Source organism: Ursus maritimus, unplaced genomic scaffold, assembly GCF_017311325.1.
Source record: "Ursus maritimus isolate PB19 unplaced genomic scaffold, ASM1731132v1 scaffold_6, whole genome shotgun sequence".
Lineage (NCBI taxonomy): Eukaryota > Metazoa > Chordata > Mammalia > Carnivora > Ursidae > Ursus > Ursus maritimus.
This window is the reverse complement of record NW_024426774.1, coordinates 18,543,327-18,558,466: the sequence shown is the minus strand read 5'-3', so window position 1 is coordinate 18,558,466 and position 15,140 is coordinate 18,543,327. Positions and strand designations below refer to the sequence as shown.

Sequence of the window (15,140 nt, the reverse complement as noted above, 5' to 3'; positions counted from 1 at the left end):
GCAGCTATATCAGATGTCATAGAAACACATATGGAAGCACAACATATAGGGGAAACATGCCCTATTCTCTAACAATGGAAAAGACTTTCAAGGGATAATGTGGAAAGTAGATATCTGCCTAGAAGCATTTCCTATTTCCACAGTAATGACTGAATCCTGAAAACACAGGTTAGTTAGCTAGGATAGTGGAAATAAGAGCTGGAATCAGTCCTTTTGAAAAATCTGGAGAGAAAGGAAAAACACTTAGATATACCTTTTGCATTTGTTTTCTGAATAGTTCCCCACCTTCTCGGGATTAGGAGGTTGGCTGACAGGAGGGAATTTAAGGGTATTGGGTCAGTCCTACTCCCCAGCTCATCTGTTTGCCCAAGGGTCCTCTCTTGATTAATTGATTTTCCCCTTCATCCATGATCCCCACTGTTTCTCCACACCCCCTACTAATATGTCTTTGCTATGTAGTAAATATATAAGATTATGTATAATATATAATATGTAATATTTCTGTAGTTTGTGAGGAACAAGATCTGATATTTTTATTTTGCATAGCAAAAAGTTTAGGACATTATGCAACTCTCTTTTTTTTTTATGTAAAGGAAAGCAAAGCAAGGAAAAGAAAACTTATGGAGAGAAAGTCTTAGAAAGGAGGAAGAAGAAAAACAAAAGCGACTCCAGGAAGAAAAAACACAAGAGAAAGTTCAAGAGGAAGAGCGGAAAGTGGAGGAGAAGCAATGTAAGGATAAGGATAAAAATAACAGATTAGATTTTTCTGAGACCGAACAATGAAAGCAATAAGGAAAAAAGATGATGAGAAGAAAAAAAAAAATTTTTTTTAACAGATTGTTAACCTTTGAGTCAGAAAAGAACCTTTTTCTAAATTAAACTTGGAGAAGTACATAGGCTTTATTAAAACAGACTGAGGGTGGGGCGCCTGGGTGGCACAGCGGTTAAGCGGCTGCCTTCGGCTCAGGGCGTGATCCCGGCAAGTCTGGGATCGAGCCCCACATCAGGCTCCTCCGCTGTGAACCTGCTTCTTCCTCTCCCATGCCCCCTGCTTGTGTTCCCTCTCTCGCTGGCTGTCTCTATCTCTGTCAAATAAATAAATAAAATCTTTAAAAAAAAAAAAAAAAAACAGACTGAGGGTAGAAGTCTTAAAACAATTTGTAGAAAAGAAGATCATTATCACTGAGTAGCTATTAACAGACCCTGACATGGTTTTCATAATTGAAGTAAACGGTTGTAGTTTATTCAGCCAGTGTTAACTAAACTGTTTATTTTAATGAAACAACAGTAAAATTTTAAGTCTTTGCATATTGAAATTTTCTCAAACAATATACTTTGTTTATGCTACACTTCAGAATCCTTTCCTAAGATACTTTACATATCACTGTATCTCTTTTGGATACACAAATATTTGAATCCTTATTAATGATACATGTGTTGAAATTTCTGTAAGCTAAAGCATTCTGCAAATAAAGTTAAATATTTTTAATCTTATTAAGGCTAGTGTATCTGTGAGCTCTTCTGTTTTTCTTTTAGAACTGTACTGGTAAATCTACAGCTCTTTCTTCACTGAACCCTGTTCACTGCTAACCTCATCTGTGACCTCTCTCTCTGTCTCTTCTTCCCTCTTACATCCTGAGCGCCACAGAACAAACCTCGCTGCTTGGCCTCCTTGCACTTTGCACGGCTTAGCCTGCCACTACTCCTCTGCCTTCCCTGACGTCCCCACGCGTGGCACACCCTGCAAGTCATGTCTTTGTTTCATTGTCTCCTACTTTACTGAAGATGAACGTCCTTGTTTGCTTTTATATTGATCTGTGACTATACAAGATATTTAAATCCTAACAACCTTTGTCAAATGGATTTTCATGAAATTTACCTTTTGATGTTCAGGTTTTTTTCTTTTGATTTTACGAGCTTTTTATATTGAGTCATCACAAAGATGTGTATACATGAAAGTAGCAAATAATGACAATTATCTTCTCTTTAGGTGAGCCAGCTAGTGCTTTGGTAAATTATAAAGCATTGTATCGCTTTGAAGCCAGGAGCCATGATGAGATGAGTTTTAATTCTGGGGATATAATACAGGTAGGAAATAGTCTTTCTTGTTCATGAATAAGCTTAATACAATGTAATATATTCCTTTCTATAATAATAATGACCGTAATTTTATATAGTGATTTACCATTTAAAAAGCATATCTTGAACTTTATCCGATTTGGCCCTAATGGCATACTGCATACGTTTACACAAAATGTAACAGTGCCAGAGGTGGGCTGCAAGTACATGTCTTTGATTTCCAAATCCAGTGTTCTTTACACTGTGCCGTTGCTTCACATCATAAAAGGTGATGCTGATTTTGTTATTTTAATAAATTACCAATGAAATTTGGGGAAGCTGGTTATTTTCTGGCAACCATTAAAAGAGTTGAAAGAGATAAGTTCTCTGGCTCTAACTAGATGCAATCCCTTGTTCCTTGAAACAAAAGGCCTTTGTTATATAGGCATAAACCACATAAAATGGATGAATAAGAGAAGATGCAGGGAATAGCATTTGATACAGCTATTGTGATATAATGGAAAGAATATAGGCTTTAGAAGCATACTAACTTGGGTTTTAGTCTCTGCTTCAGTTTTCTTCTTAGTAAATTAAGGTAATACTACCTTGGAATACATAGCCATTGCCTGCTTTTATTTTTCCCTGCATGGTCACCAGTTTGGTGTATTTTATCAGTTACATAGCAAATATTTAGTGATACTTGGCATAGGGTTTCCCAGAAACATCTGTTCAAACACTCAAGATGGTCCCCAGCTACACATTCCTTCTGTTACCATTGCCACCACTGACAGTGCCAGTCTGGTGGCCCTCCTGTTCCTCCTCCCCCTGTTGGTGATGATGAGGTTGTGTCCAAGAATGAAGAGATGCAGCCTTTCTTTGGGCACATTTGGTCAAGAGCCTACTTATATTTTTGGTTAGATCTTTTATTTATTCTTTCAACAAATACTTGTTGAGGACTATGCTAGGCTAGGAATATAGTAAAAAAGGCACAGTCTCTGCACTTAATGAGCTGATAGTCTGATAAAGAAGACAGACATTCTAATGTAGTAGAGGAAGGAAGGTGGTGGAAAGCTACCAGCTTTAGAGCAGACCTCCCCCGTGGTCATCAAGCCAGTCTGGTGGCAGTGACAACAGGAACATTAAGTTAGCTAGAGTTTCTCGACTGTATTCTCCGCTGAATCACTCATGTAAAGAATGAGTCACTTGTTACTACAAGATGCCTGATTTGGACAACTTGGTTGATGACAGTGTCATTCACTAAGAGAGGAAGATCAGAAGGAGGGAATTTGAGTAAGAGTTACAATGAGTTTAATTTTGGGTAAGTTTCTGATTTCTAGGCAGCAGGTGGATACACCTCCAGCTATCCAGAGATATGGAGAACTCTCAGGCAGAGATCAGAGGAGGCCAGTTTGAGTGTCATCATTGTGTTGTGATAGTAATTGACATGAGTGTAGGGGATGATTGATGATGCAATCCCCAGAGACATGAACACTGGAGGGGTTATTAGAGGAAGGGGAGCCTTAAAAGAAACAACGAGAGGTAGGAAAAAGCCAGGAGAGTCGTATAGTGTCAGGGAACATTGAGAAGAATGCTCTGGGTCTGCATGTGAAATAAGATGGGACTAAGAAAATAACCATTAAATTAACAGTAGACAGCTATTGTTAACCTGGAGGAAAACACTATTAGTTGAGTGGAGTGGTGGGGGAAGAAGCCAGATTTCAGTGACCTGAACAAATTGGAAGGTAGGAAGAAGAGACAGTGAATATATAAAATTCTTTGAAGAGCTTGGCTGTTGAAAGGGGGAACGGAGAGAAAATGATAGTGAGGAGTGTGGGTTGAGGGAAGTTGTTCTATGTTTTTTGTTGTTTTTTTTTTTTTACTTGACTGAAGCTTGAGCAAGTTTAAATAATGATAGAGAAGATCTGCAGAGAGGGAAAGAGCACAACTGTAAATGTACAGCTCAAATTATTTGTACACATGTATATATCTGTGAAACTACCACTCAGATCAACATATAGAACATGGAACACTCAGGAAGGCACCTTGTGCCTCCTTGGCAGACCTCTCTATTCTGACCAGTGGTTGCAGATGAGAAACATTCTCGATAAGGCTGGAGGGCTTGGGATCTAGAGCACAGGAAGAGGGAGTAGTGGAAGGACTAGATAACCTCTTCTTTTGTGATTAGAGTGCTGAGAGAAAAGATGGATGGGATTATAAAGTACATTTTGCTGAGTTAGAAGGTGAGCTCGGATCTGAGGGCTTCCCTATTCTTGGTAAGATAGGAGGCAAGGTCTAATCAACTTAATGGATGAGGGTAGCAGAAGAGATTTGATCGAAAGTGAAAAAGATTAGAAATTCCACTGAGCCCTGGCAACATTTTCCGTGACAACCTGTTTTTCTAGCATTCACATGTGTTAATGCTATTTTTGAAGTAATAGTTTCCATTAACCTGTGAGAACTTATGTAAAATTTTCTAGTTTAAGTCTCTATGCAAATTGACAAGTAAAAATTCAGGCTAAAAATAACAGATATGAAATTGGTTAAAATTGACCCCTCACAAAGCAAACTTGGTCTAATTCTAAAGATTAAATGAATGGGCCTTTTCTTGGAAAGGTAGAAAATATTAGGAAAAAGTTTTAAAGAGAGTAGGCTTTTTAAAAGTTTGTAGGAAAAGGAAGAAGTTAGTGTTTGAATGCCAGTATTCATACCTGTCATCCTTGCTTTAAGACCAGCATTTAAATCAGGTAAATTGCTGAGCATGCTGCTTTAGGTTGCATAATTCCTTGGGGTCTGTTGTGTTCTTGTCTTCATTTTTAGTGCTCTGGATTGGCTATTTTAAAGTAGTCTTAAACTAGATCTACAGGATGATATTTTAGCAGTGATTCCTTTTATTCTGTTTCAGAACACCATTTTATAGTTATTACATAGCTATGCTAGAACTGATGAGTGAGTTTAGCAAGGTTGCAGGATACGAGATCAATATACAAAGACAAATGTTCCTAGTTTTATTTGTAATAGCCAAAAACTGGAAACCACTCAAGTGTCCATCACTAGGTAAGCATATAAACAAATTGTGGTACATCTATACAAAGTAATATTACTCAGCAATAAAAGAGAGAAAAAATGAAACTATAAATCACCTATGTGTGTTACCAGTTGAAAAATAGTATTCAGAACTCTTAGAGAGTTCAAGAAGACTGTGTGATAGGGACAGAAAAAGCTAAGCAAAACAAAAAGTAATGATTAACTGTAGGATAACAACAAGTTTACAAGAAAGTAAGTGTAATTATCAGAATAGTGCATGATTCAGATGTGAAAATTTATTTACATAGTCATAGTAATGTAAACATTGAATATAATTTAACCAAAAATTTTGAGATAGCAGTATTGATAGAATGAGAAGATGCAGTAAAGGAGAGTTAAATGTTGATTTTCATAACCAAAAGCCAACAGATAATGTCTAAAATTGAAACATTCAAGAAATAGTAATATAAATATGTTATTTAGAAATAGAGAAGATAATACAGAAGAAACAACTAAAAATGGCAAGTTACTATGAGGAGTGGAAATCAGGGCATAATGAGTGATGGGGTCTTCCATCATAAGCCATGTAGAATGCTATTTGTTTTTGTAAACTATTTTCATATTTGACTTGGATGAAATTAAAAATTAAATTTTAAAAAGGCACTTTGTCAGTCATTAGAGATAGTGCCCTATTAATTTGTAGAAAATGTGTCAACTCTTTAGTTCTATGGGCTTAATTCTGAAAATGAGGCTACTATACAGTAGTCTGCATCTCCTTCCTTTGTAAATATGTGGCATTCTAACCATCGTTAACCCTTCTTTTTGTTTCCATAGGTTGATGAAAAAACCATAGGAGAACCTGGTTGGCTTTATGGTAGTTTTCAAGGAAATTTTGGCTGGTTTCCATGCAACTACGTAGAAAAAATGCCATCAGGTGAAAAATCTGTGTCTCCTAAGAAGGCCTTACTTCCTCCTACAGTATCTGTATCTGCTACCTCAACAACTTCTGAGTAAGTTTTTAGATAACAGTGGAGTTTATGCATTTTTTTGTAAATGTATAAATACCTAATAGGTATTTGTGTCAGCCTGCTACTTAATCATATTATAATCTGTGCTGGGCTCTCCAGGAGTACCTTGGAGAGGTATTCCAAATTTCATAGTGGAATTTAATAAATAAAAATGTAGGTCAGTACTTTGATCATGAATTTTTTTCCCCACAAATTGTGTTTAAACACAAAGTAAATTATATACAAGCTGATAAATTTGTAGTACTTGATTAGATTTTAAATGATTAACTGTACTTATATCAAAGTGTTGTATTTATAGATCACTTTCTTCAAATCAACCAGCATCAGTGACTGATTATCAAAATGTATCTTTAACAAACCTAACTGTTAATACATCATGGCAAAAGAAATCAGCTTTTACTCGTACTGTGTCCCCTGGATCTATATCACCGATTCATGGACAGGTGTGTATCTTTAATTTTGTGTGTGTTATCCTTCTTTTTTAAGATTTATTTATTTTGGTGGGGAGGAGAGTACGCACAAGCAGGGGAAGGAGCAGGGAGAGCGAGAAACTCAGGCAGACTCCATGCTGAGCACAGAGCCTGATGTGGGGCTCAGTCTCACAATCCTGAGATCACAACCTGAGCCAAAATCAAGAGTCGGACACTCAACTGACTGAGCCATCCAGGCGCCCCTGTGTTCTTTATTCTTTGACATTGCTCCTGTTCACATAAAATAGAATGAAGATTTTTGTACAAAAGCATCATTTACTTTTTTTTTTTTTTAAGATTTTATTTATTTGACAGAGAGACAGCTAGTGAGAGAGGGAACACAAGCAGGGGGAGTGGGAGAGGAAGAAGCAGGCTCCCAGCGGAGGAGCCCAATGTGGGGCTCGATCTCAGGACCCCGGTATCATGACCTGAGCCAAAGGCAGACACTTAACAACTGATCCCCCCAGGCGCCCCATCTTTTACTCTTTTAACCGGAGTTTGTAGCATTTGATTTCTGTTCTTATTGTTCACATGTGATGTGATGTAAAGAAATTATTATTACTTAGAAGTTTTTCAACAATTCATTTTCATAGCATCTAGTTGCTACCAGTTAAGGTTTCTAAGCTCAAAATGTCATCCTCACAAATCTGGTTATATTATTCGTAATTCATAGTTATTGTAAGAAGATATTTGGGCTTGGGAGGTTTTGGTTTTTTTTCTTCTTAAAGAAGTTATTTGTGTGGGAACTATGTTATATATATTTAGCCTCTAATTTAGATGTAACCATTACAGGCATTGTTACATTAACATTATTGAAAAGAAATCACAGACTTCATCAGAATAGAGCCCAGAGATTTCACTTTCACTCAAAAAAATATTTATTACGTTACCATAGGTTCCAGGCATTTCATTATGTGCTGGAAATTTAATGGAAAAAAAAAAGTCTCTGCCATTAAGAAGTCATAATCTAATGAGACAGACACAGAAATAAATCACTGTAGCAGCGCCTGGGCAGCTCAGATAGTTAAGCATCTGCCTTCGGCTCAGGTCATGATCTCCAAGTCCTGGGAACAAGCCCCGCATTGGGTTCCCTGCTCAGCAGGGAGTCTGCTGCTTCCCTCTCCCTCTGCCCCACCTTGTGCTCACTTGTGCTCTCTCTCTCTCAAATAATAAATAAATCTTTAAAATCTTTAAAAAATAAATCTTAAAAAAAAGTAATTGTAAAGTATGAGAAGTATTGTAATAAAGATACTCTACAAAGTCTTGAGATATATACAGCTGAGAGAGATCTCATTCAATCTGTGGGAATTGGAGCAGGGTTCACAAAGGGCCAGGTATTTGGGCAGGACCTTTGAAGATAAGTAAGATTTTAGCAAACAGAGAAGGAAAGTTATTCCTGTGAAAAAAATAATTTGGGGAAGATCAGTGAGGCATATTAACACAAGGAGTTTGCAGGATGAAAAGTGTGGCTAGAGTACAGGATTCATGGAGAAAGGGTTAAGAAGTGAAGTTAGAGGTGGAGGTTTATTTGTGAAGTGTTTAATACAGTGCCCAGCAACTTGGCAGTGGGCAGCTCCTGAAAGTTTCTAAGAGGTATATATTTTAGAAACCTAACTCTGGCAGTAGTACAGGGGCCAGATTGGTGAAAGAAAGCAACGGAAGGAGATCAAGTAAGGAAGGATGCTACTGTGGCTAAGTAACAAAAGAGGACGAGGTGAGCCAGTGCCACAGTAAAGAAGACGTGTAGAAGAGGAAATGGATTGCCCCTCTATACATTTTCAGGATCTTTAGCTCGAGTAACAGGAAGGATGGTGATGGCCTTGTCTTGGGTGGGCATTGCAAGAGGAGTGGGTTCCATGAGTTCTAAAAATGATACATCCCACACGTGCAACTTAGGTATCTGGTTTAGAGACAACCTGGTGGGAAGGCCCAGTAAGCAGTCTGACTTAAAATTCTGGAGCTCAGGAGATAAAGTTACAAATAAGATATAGATTTGAGGGACACCTGGGTGGCTCAGTTGGTTAAGCATCTGCCGTAGGCTCGGATCATGATCCTGGGGTCCTGGGATCGAGTCCTGTGTCGGGCTCCTTGCTTGGTGGAGAGTCTGCTTCTCCATCTGCCTGCTGCTCCTCTGGCTTGTGCTCTCGCTCGCTCTCTCTCTCTCTCTGACAAATGAATAAATAAAATCTTAAAAAAAAAAAAAAAAGATACAGATTTGAAGGATGCCTGAGTGGCTCAGTTGGGTAGGTGTCTGCCTTCAGCTCAGGTCATGACCCCATGATCCTGGGATCAAGTCCCTCATAGGGCTCCTTGCTCAGTGGGGAGCCTGCTTCTCCCTCTGCCTGCTACTCCCCCTGCTTATGTACTCTCCCTCTTTTTCTCTCTCTCTGACAAATAAATAAATAAAATCTTTTTTTTTTTTTTAAAGATACAGATTTGAAAAGGCATAGACATAAGTAAGATAATTTAGTGAAATCATGTGAAACAGGAAAGGAAAGGGCCTGGACCAAAGAGGGGATCCATCCATCACCAGAGAGTGAGCTTTCAGAATGGCAGGGGGTGTTAAGTGATGTCAGGACTGTTCAGACATCAGGGAAAATAAGGGTTTGGAAGAAGGTTTTTGGGCTTTGACGTTATCAATGACCTTGTCAAGAAGAGGTTCAGTAGTGTGGTGGGTGCAGAACCTAAATTAAAATGGATTGAGTTTGTCTTTAAGGAATTTAGAAGTAGAAGTAGGGAGGTGGAGAGATTGACTATCTCAGAGAGGCACTTCACGATGTACAAACTATTTTTAGAAAATGGAGGGCATAGTAGAAGATTTAGAGCACAGGTAAAGAAATTAGCCTTATCAACAAAACACTCCTGAGAGGAGGCAAAGAGAGGAGAATGAGTAAGAATAGGAGGAGGAAGTTCAGGGACGGAGAGCAGAAAAGTGGAGGGAGGCAGAGCACAAGTGCATCTGCACTCCTAGTGGTGTGACCTGGTGGGACCTGCCGTGACCGCAGGGAGGGACACTGGGAACTGGAGGACAGGAAGAGGCTGTAGTAGCTCTTTGCATTTGTTCTGTGACATCTACTGGATGGATTTATGAATGCTTTCTTGAGTGCCCAGTGTTTCTCTTCCAATCCAGTGATACTTCATGCCAATGTGTTTCCTTGAGTGGTAGGTGTTCAGTCTTTAACTTTTAACAGAAGGCTACTCAAACGTTCTCTGTCATATATCATTTTAAATCCGTTAGTAGATAAAGGTTATCTTAAGTCACCACCACACCAAACTAGTCTCTGTTTAAACAGTAAGTAAGTTATATGTTAGGAAACAGAAATCATGGTTACCTTTTTTTTTTTTTTTTTTTTTTGTGGTTTTGTATTCACAGGGACAGGTTGTAGAAAACCTAAAGGCACAGGCCCTTTGTTCTTGGACTGCAAAGAAAGATAACCACTTGAACTTCTCAAAACATGATATTATTACTGTCTTGGAGCAGCAAGAAAATTGGTGGTTTGGGGAGGTACATGGAGGAAGAGGATGGTTTCCAAAATCTTATGTCAAAATCATCCCTGGGAGTGAAGTCAAGCGGGAAGAGTAAGCATTTTGTGTTTTCTGAGATGTGGATGTTGGTATTTCCACTAATGAGTCCGCCGTAAAACCACTGGCTGTTCGTCAAATAAAACATTTATGCTTGAGTTTGACCATCAGAAGGGTCATTCCTAGAGTGAAAAAAGCGCACTTCAGATATTTGTACCAGTTTTAGAATATCTTTTATTCTAGTTATTTCAGATTCCTAAAGTTCTCAAAGTGCTGTAAATTTGAGATCTGTTGTTTTCTTTGTGCTATCAGGTCAGTTAGAGAAGTTACTTTCATTTCCTTTGGAGCACTTCTCCCTTGTTATTTACTATGCACTGTTGGTTTTTAAATAAATGTTTACTGAGTACCTCCCTTTTGCCGAAGTGTAGGGCTTGCCATTTCTGGGCCTCCAGAATTCCTTGAAGATCACACCTCTCTTACTGCTTATAACAGACTGGGCTGTAGTTATGCATTTTCTTGCCCATATCCCTTATTAGAGCATAAGCTTCAGGAGGACAGGGTCCATGTCTGTTGTTTATTTTTCAGTTTTCCCCTGCCTCGTGTCATCTCAGTCATGTTAGTTCAGTGAATAAGGAGAGGAGTCAGTGAAGGGACAATCAGTTGAATCCATTTTAAATGAACAGCAAGTAAAAACTAGACAAGATCTCTGGCCATTATTTCCCATTCCGCAGAGGAGTGAGGTCTTCAAATATCTTTAAGATGTTTAAGAAACAAGTACTGTAATGTAGTGATAGACAACTGTCTCTTGTGTTTTACATGGAAGTTTATCTAAATAGAAAAGTGATGGGATTGAATGAAAAGAGACAGGTCTTTGGAAATCAAGAGGCTTATTACGTTCTGATTCTGCTATTTTTTGTCAGGCTGTATGGAATAACTTGCTTTGTCTGCAGTTTTCTAATTGATGAGATAAAAAGAGTAAATTGATCTTTAGAAACTCTTTCAATGCTGAGACTCTGTGTGTGAATTTTTAGTTCAAATGCAGAAATTTACTTTTCAGACTGACACAGAATTTTAGACTTAGAATTGAGTAAGTGATAACAATTCAGAGCTGACACGTGCATATTGGCACTGAGCTGGGCCCTTTATAGGAATTATCTTATTTACACACCATAACATTTTATGGAGTAGAAAACTTAAGTGCAAAGACAGTAAGTTTAAATGTGTTTTTCCCCCTAACTTTTCATTCAGTTACTGATCTTTTCTAACAGATAAGGCATGTAACTTGAAAGCTTATAGTAACGGAGAGATCATGCCCTAAGCAAGGCAGTCTGTTCAGCTATGGCCATGAGCTGTAGTAAGCTTCCACTCTGTTCCCCTGAGAACTGCCTTATCGTACAGTTTCTTCAAGGGTCCTGGGAAGCACTGGTACATCCTACAGATGTCTAGTTCTTAAACATGACAAGTTTTCCAGATTTTTTAAAAACAGTTTCCTGGGTTAAATTGGAAATTAAAGCTTTACCGGTTCTGAAATATAAAAATAAAGTTCTATTATTTTTATATATTTAAATGTAGTGTGCTCTAAACAAATATTAAAATTTATATATTGTTATATTGTCCTTGTTTCTCCCTATACCAAGCCAAGCCCCCTATGTACTTTAGTAAATAACTGTCCATTTACCAAAGCACTTGTATCTTTTAAAATCCTTTAGCAAGGCAAAGTATCTCACACTTGAAAAAACTGTTTATAAATCATGTTGAAATTACTTTATTAAAAAATTTAGACGTCTGTAACTGTAGGCCCTTCTTAGTCCCCAGGCAATTTTGTGTATGAGAATATTTCTAGCCTGTGTACTGAGCCAATATTTAAATCAATTTTGGAAAGCTCTAAAAGAAAGTATTGCAAACACCTGCTGTATCACCTTTCTTGGTTTTTGCTTGTTGATGTCTTTGTTTCATTATTGTTTTTTTTTAATCTGTTTGTGTATTTATCTGGCAGACCAGAAGCTTTGTATGCAGCTATAAACAAGAAACCTACCTCTGCAGCCTATACAGTTGGAGAAGGTGAGTTTTTGGCAATTTGTAAATTAAATGGGAGTCAGATTAGCTATTGACTAATTATCTAACTTCCTACAATTGTTATTTCCCCTGTTTCTGTGTCTTCAGTGTTAAAGTGGGTTTAGGAGAACTTGCCCCTTATCTATTTCATATGAATATTTAGAATATAGAAAAAAAAATGGCACTTTTAGAAAATCAGTGCTATAAAAATTAGCAATAAAATCATAAATAAAAAATGTTGAAATGAGATAGCATGAAGGTTTTTGTTTTCCTGTTACTAGATATCTAGGTTACATATATTTAGGAGGTAAGGCAATTTTAGTACATTTAGTTATTTACAAATTGCATTTTAATTACAGCATATCATATAAATCATTAGATTTGAAATCAAGGTACACTTTACCATAATTATTACAAAGAAATTTTTTTCTGTAGCCCTTTGGGTTGACTAATAACTTATTTTTTATTTTAATGTACTAAAAAATGAAAGATTTGTCTACCCTAAGTTTCAGACATTTTTATTTAACACTTACATAACTTTATAAATGAATTGTGTACATCCATTGTAAAATTAGTTGAATATTAGAAGTACATTTTATGTTTATATTATTGCTCAAGAAAATCAGTTTAATGGTAAATTAAACCATTTATTCAGTATCTACTATGTTTAAGATTCTGTGCTAAAGCCTGAAAAATACAAGGATGAATAAAACACAGTTTCCCAAGTTCTCACAGTAGACTGGAGAGTATAGGCATACCATTGTAAGAAATCCTATAATGAGTACATAGAACTTAATTTTGAGGACCTATGAATCCACAGACATGGCAGTGTTGAATCATCTTAAGCAAGGAGTAGAGTTTCGCATAGTGACGAAGGAAGAGAAAGCTGTTGTGGACAGTGAAAGTCAAGAGCCAGGGCGTGGCTGTGAAAGGTTAGGTTAGAGATCGCAGATTGCCAGCAAGGCTGGAACCGTTAGGTTCACTGTGGAATGAGTGCTGTGAAGTGAGTCTGGGAAGGGAGCAAGGAGTGTCTGGGGAGGACCTTGCTCATTGCAGCATACCTAAACCTTGCAGGCATTTTTGGTTTTGTTAAATCGCCTAAATTGAGTAATACTGGGAACATGAACAGTAAATAGGTTGTAGATGGTGTTCCTAGTCCTTTCTAGTTTATGATGTACAGATGAAATTCCATGTTGACAAATAAAAATAACTAGAAAAGAAAGACTTCTGCAGCCAGCTCATTGTTTATTCTAAGTAGCAGTAATGACAGGTCACATAAATAAATAAAACCTTTAAAAAAAAAAAAAGAAAGAAATTATGAAATAATTGCCTCATTCTTTTTTCTATTTTAAGATCTTTTTACATTAGGTGTCCTTAAGTTACAAGGTCTTTTACAGTTACTTTACACAAGGTTTGAAGATAACATAATTTTTTTCTTTCTATAATCTTACAACTAAAATTAGTTTCTTTTTGCTTTGTTTCCTACAGAGTATATTGCACTTTATTCATATTCAAGTGTAGAACCTGGAGATTTGACTTTCACTGAAGGTGAAGAAATATTGGTGACCCAGAAAGATGGAGAGTGGTGGACAGGAAGCATTGGAGATAGAACTGGAATTTTTCCATCAAATTATGTCAAACCAAAAGATCAAGAGGTAGGGTTATTTTGGTATAGAAACAAAATGATTCCATTTCTGTGGATCGAGATTCATCCGTAAAACAGACTCATGTATATATGGTTTTGTTCCGGCTTTGGTTATAAGGAAACCACTGAAGGTGGCACCAATAAAATAGAGTTTATTACAGGGATCCTGTTAGATAAGTGGAACAGGATTTCATGAAATTTATAAGACTAGGAGCCGTAGATAGGGCTGGGCCTCATGGTAACTGAAGCTAGGAAATAGTCCCAGATCCACGAGATCAACTTGAAGGGGTCAGTAAAACTTTACTTTGGGCTCTGACATTAATGTGACTCAGCCTGCACTCTGAGCTCCTGCTTCTTTTTGACCCAAACCTAGTGTGTACAGTGCAGCAGTTCTCAAACTTTTTGGTTTCAGGAACTTTACATTCTTAAAAATTATTGGGGATTCTTGGAGCACCTGGGGGTGGCTCAGTCAGCTGAGCAACGGACTTTTGATTTCACCTCAGGTCATGATCTCAGCAGGGTCTTGAGATCGGCCCTTGCGTCATAGGGCTCTGCGCTCAGCAGGGAGTCTGCTTGAGATTCTTTCCCCTCTGCCCCCCCCTCACACTCTCTCTCCCTCTCTCTCTCTCTCAAATAAATAAATCTTTTTAAAAAATTATTGGGGACTCTATAAAGAGTTTTTAAAAATATATGGGTTGGGGGCACCTGGGTGGCTCAGTTGATGAAGCGTCTGCCTTTGGCTGAGGTCATGATCCCAGGGTCCTGGGATTGAGCCCCATGTGGGGCTCCCTACTCAGTGGGGAGCCTGCTTCTACGTCTCCCTCTGCCTGCCACTCCCCCTGGTTGTGATGTCTCTTCTCTCTCTCTCTCTCAAATAAATAAATAAATAAATAAATAAATAAATAAATAAAATCTTTAAAAAATACATATATGGGTTAAAATACATATATAGGTTATATATAGTTGTATTTTCCATATTAGAAATTAAAACTGGAATTTTAAAAATAATTTACTCATTTTAAAGTAACAAAAGTAGGGATGCCTGGATGGCTCAGTCATTGAAGGCATCTGCTTTCCCAGGGTCCTGGGTTCAAGTCCTGCATCAGGCTCCTAGCTCAACGGGGAGTCTGCTTCTCCCTCTGCCTGCCACTCCCCCTGCTTGTGCTCACTCTCTCTGACAAATAAATAAATAAAATCTTTAAAAAAAATAAAGTAACAGAAGTAAACCCATTACATGGTAATATAAATAACTTGATTTTTATGAAAAATAACACTATATTTTCAAACAAAAAAGTTTGGTAAAACATCTCTTTAATGTCTGGCTTAACTTGAAGACAG

General features: G+C 37.5%; 1 protein-coding gene across 1 annotated transcript in view; it reads left to right on the top strand.

Moving 5' to 3' along the window:
* The window catches only part of ITSN2 (intersectin 2), a 139,274-nt gene that overhangs the window by 71,957 nt on the left and 52,177 nt on the right, over positions 1-15,140 (top strand). The window contains 7 exon segments of the mRNA XM_040622951.1: positions 594-730; positions 1,991-2,088; positions 5,917-6,092; positions 6,409-6,553; positions 9,954-10,159; positions 12,099-12,163; positions 13,646-13,812. Coding sequence (XP_040478885.1) covers positions 594-730; positions 1,991-2,088; positions 5,917-6,092; positions 6,409-6,553; positions 9,954-10,159; positions 12,099-12,163; positions 13,646-13,812 — 994 coding nt within the window.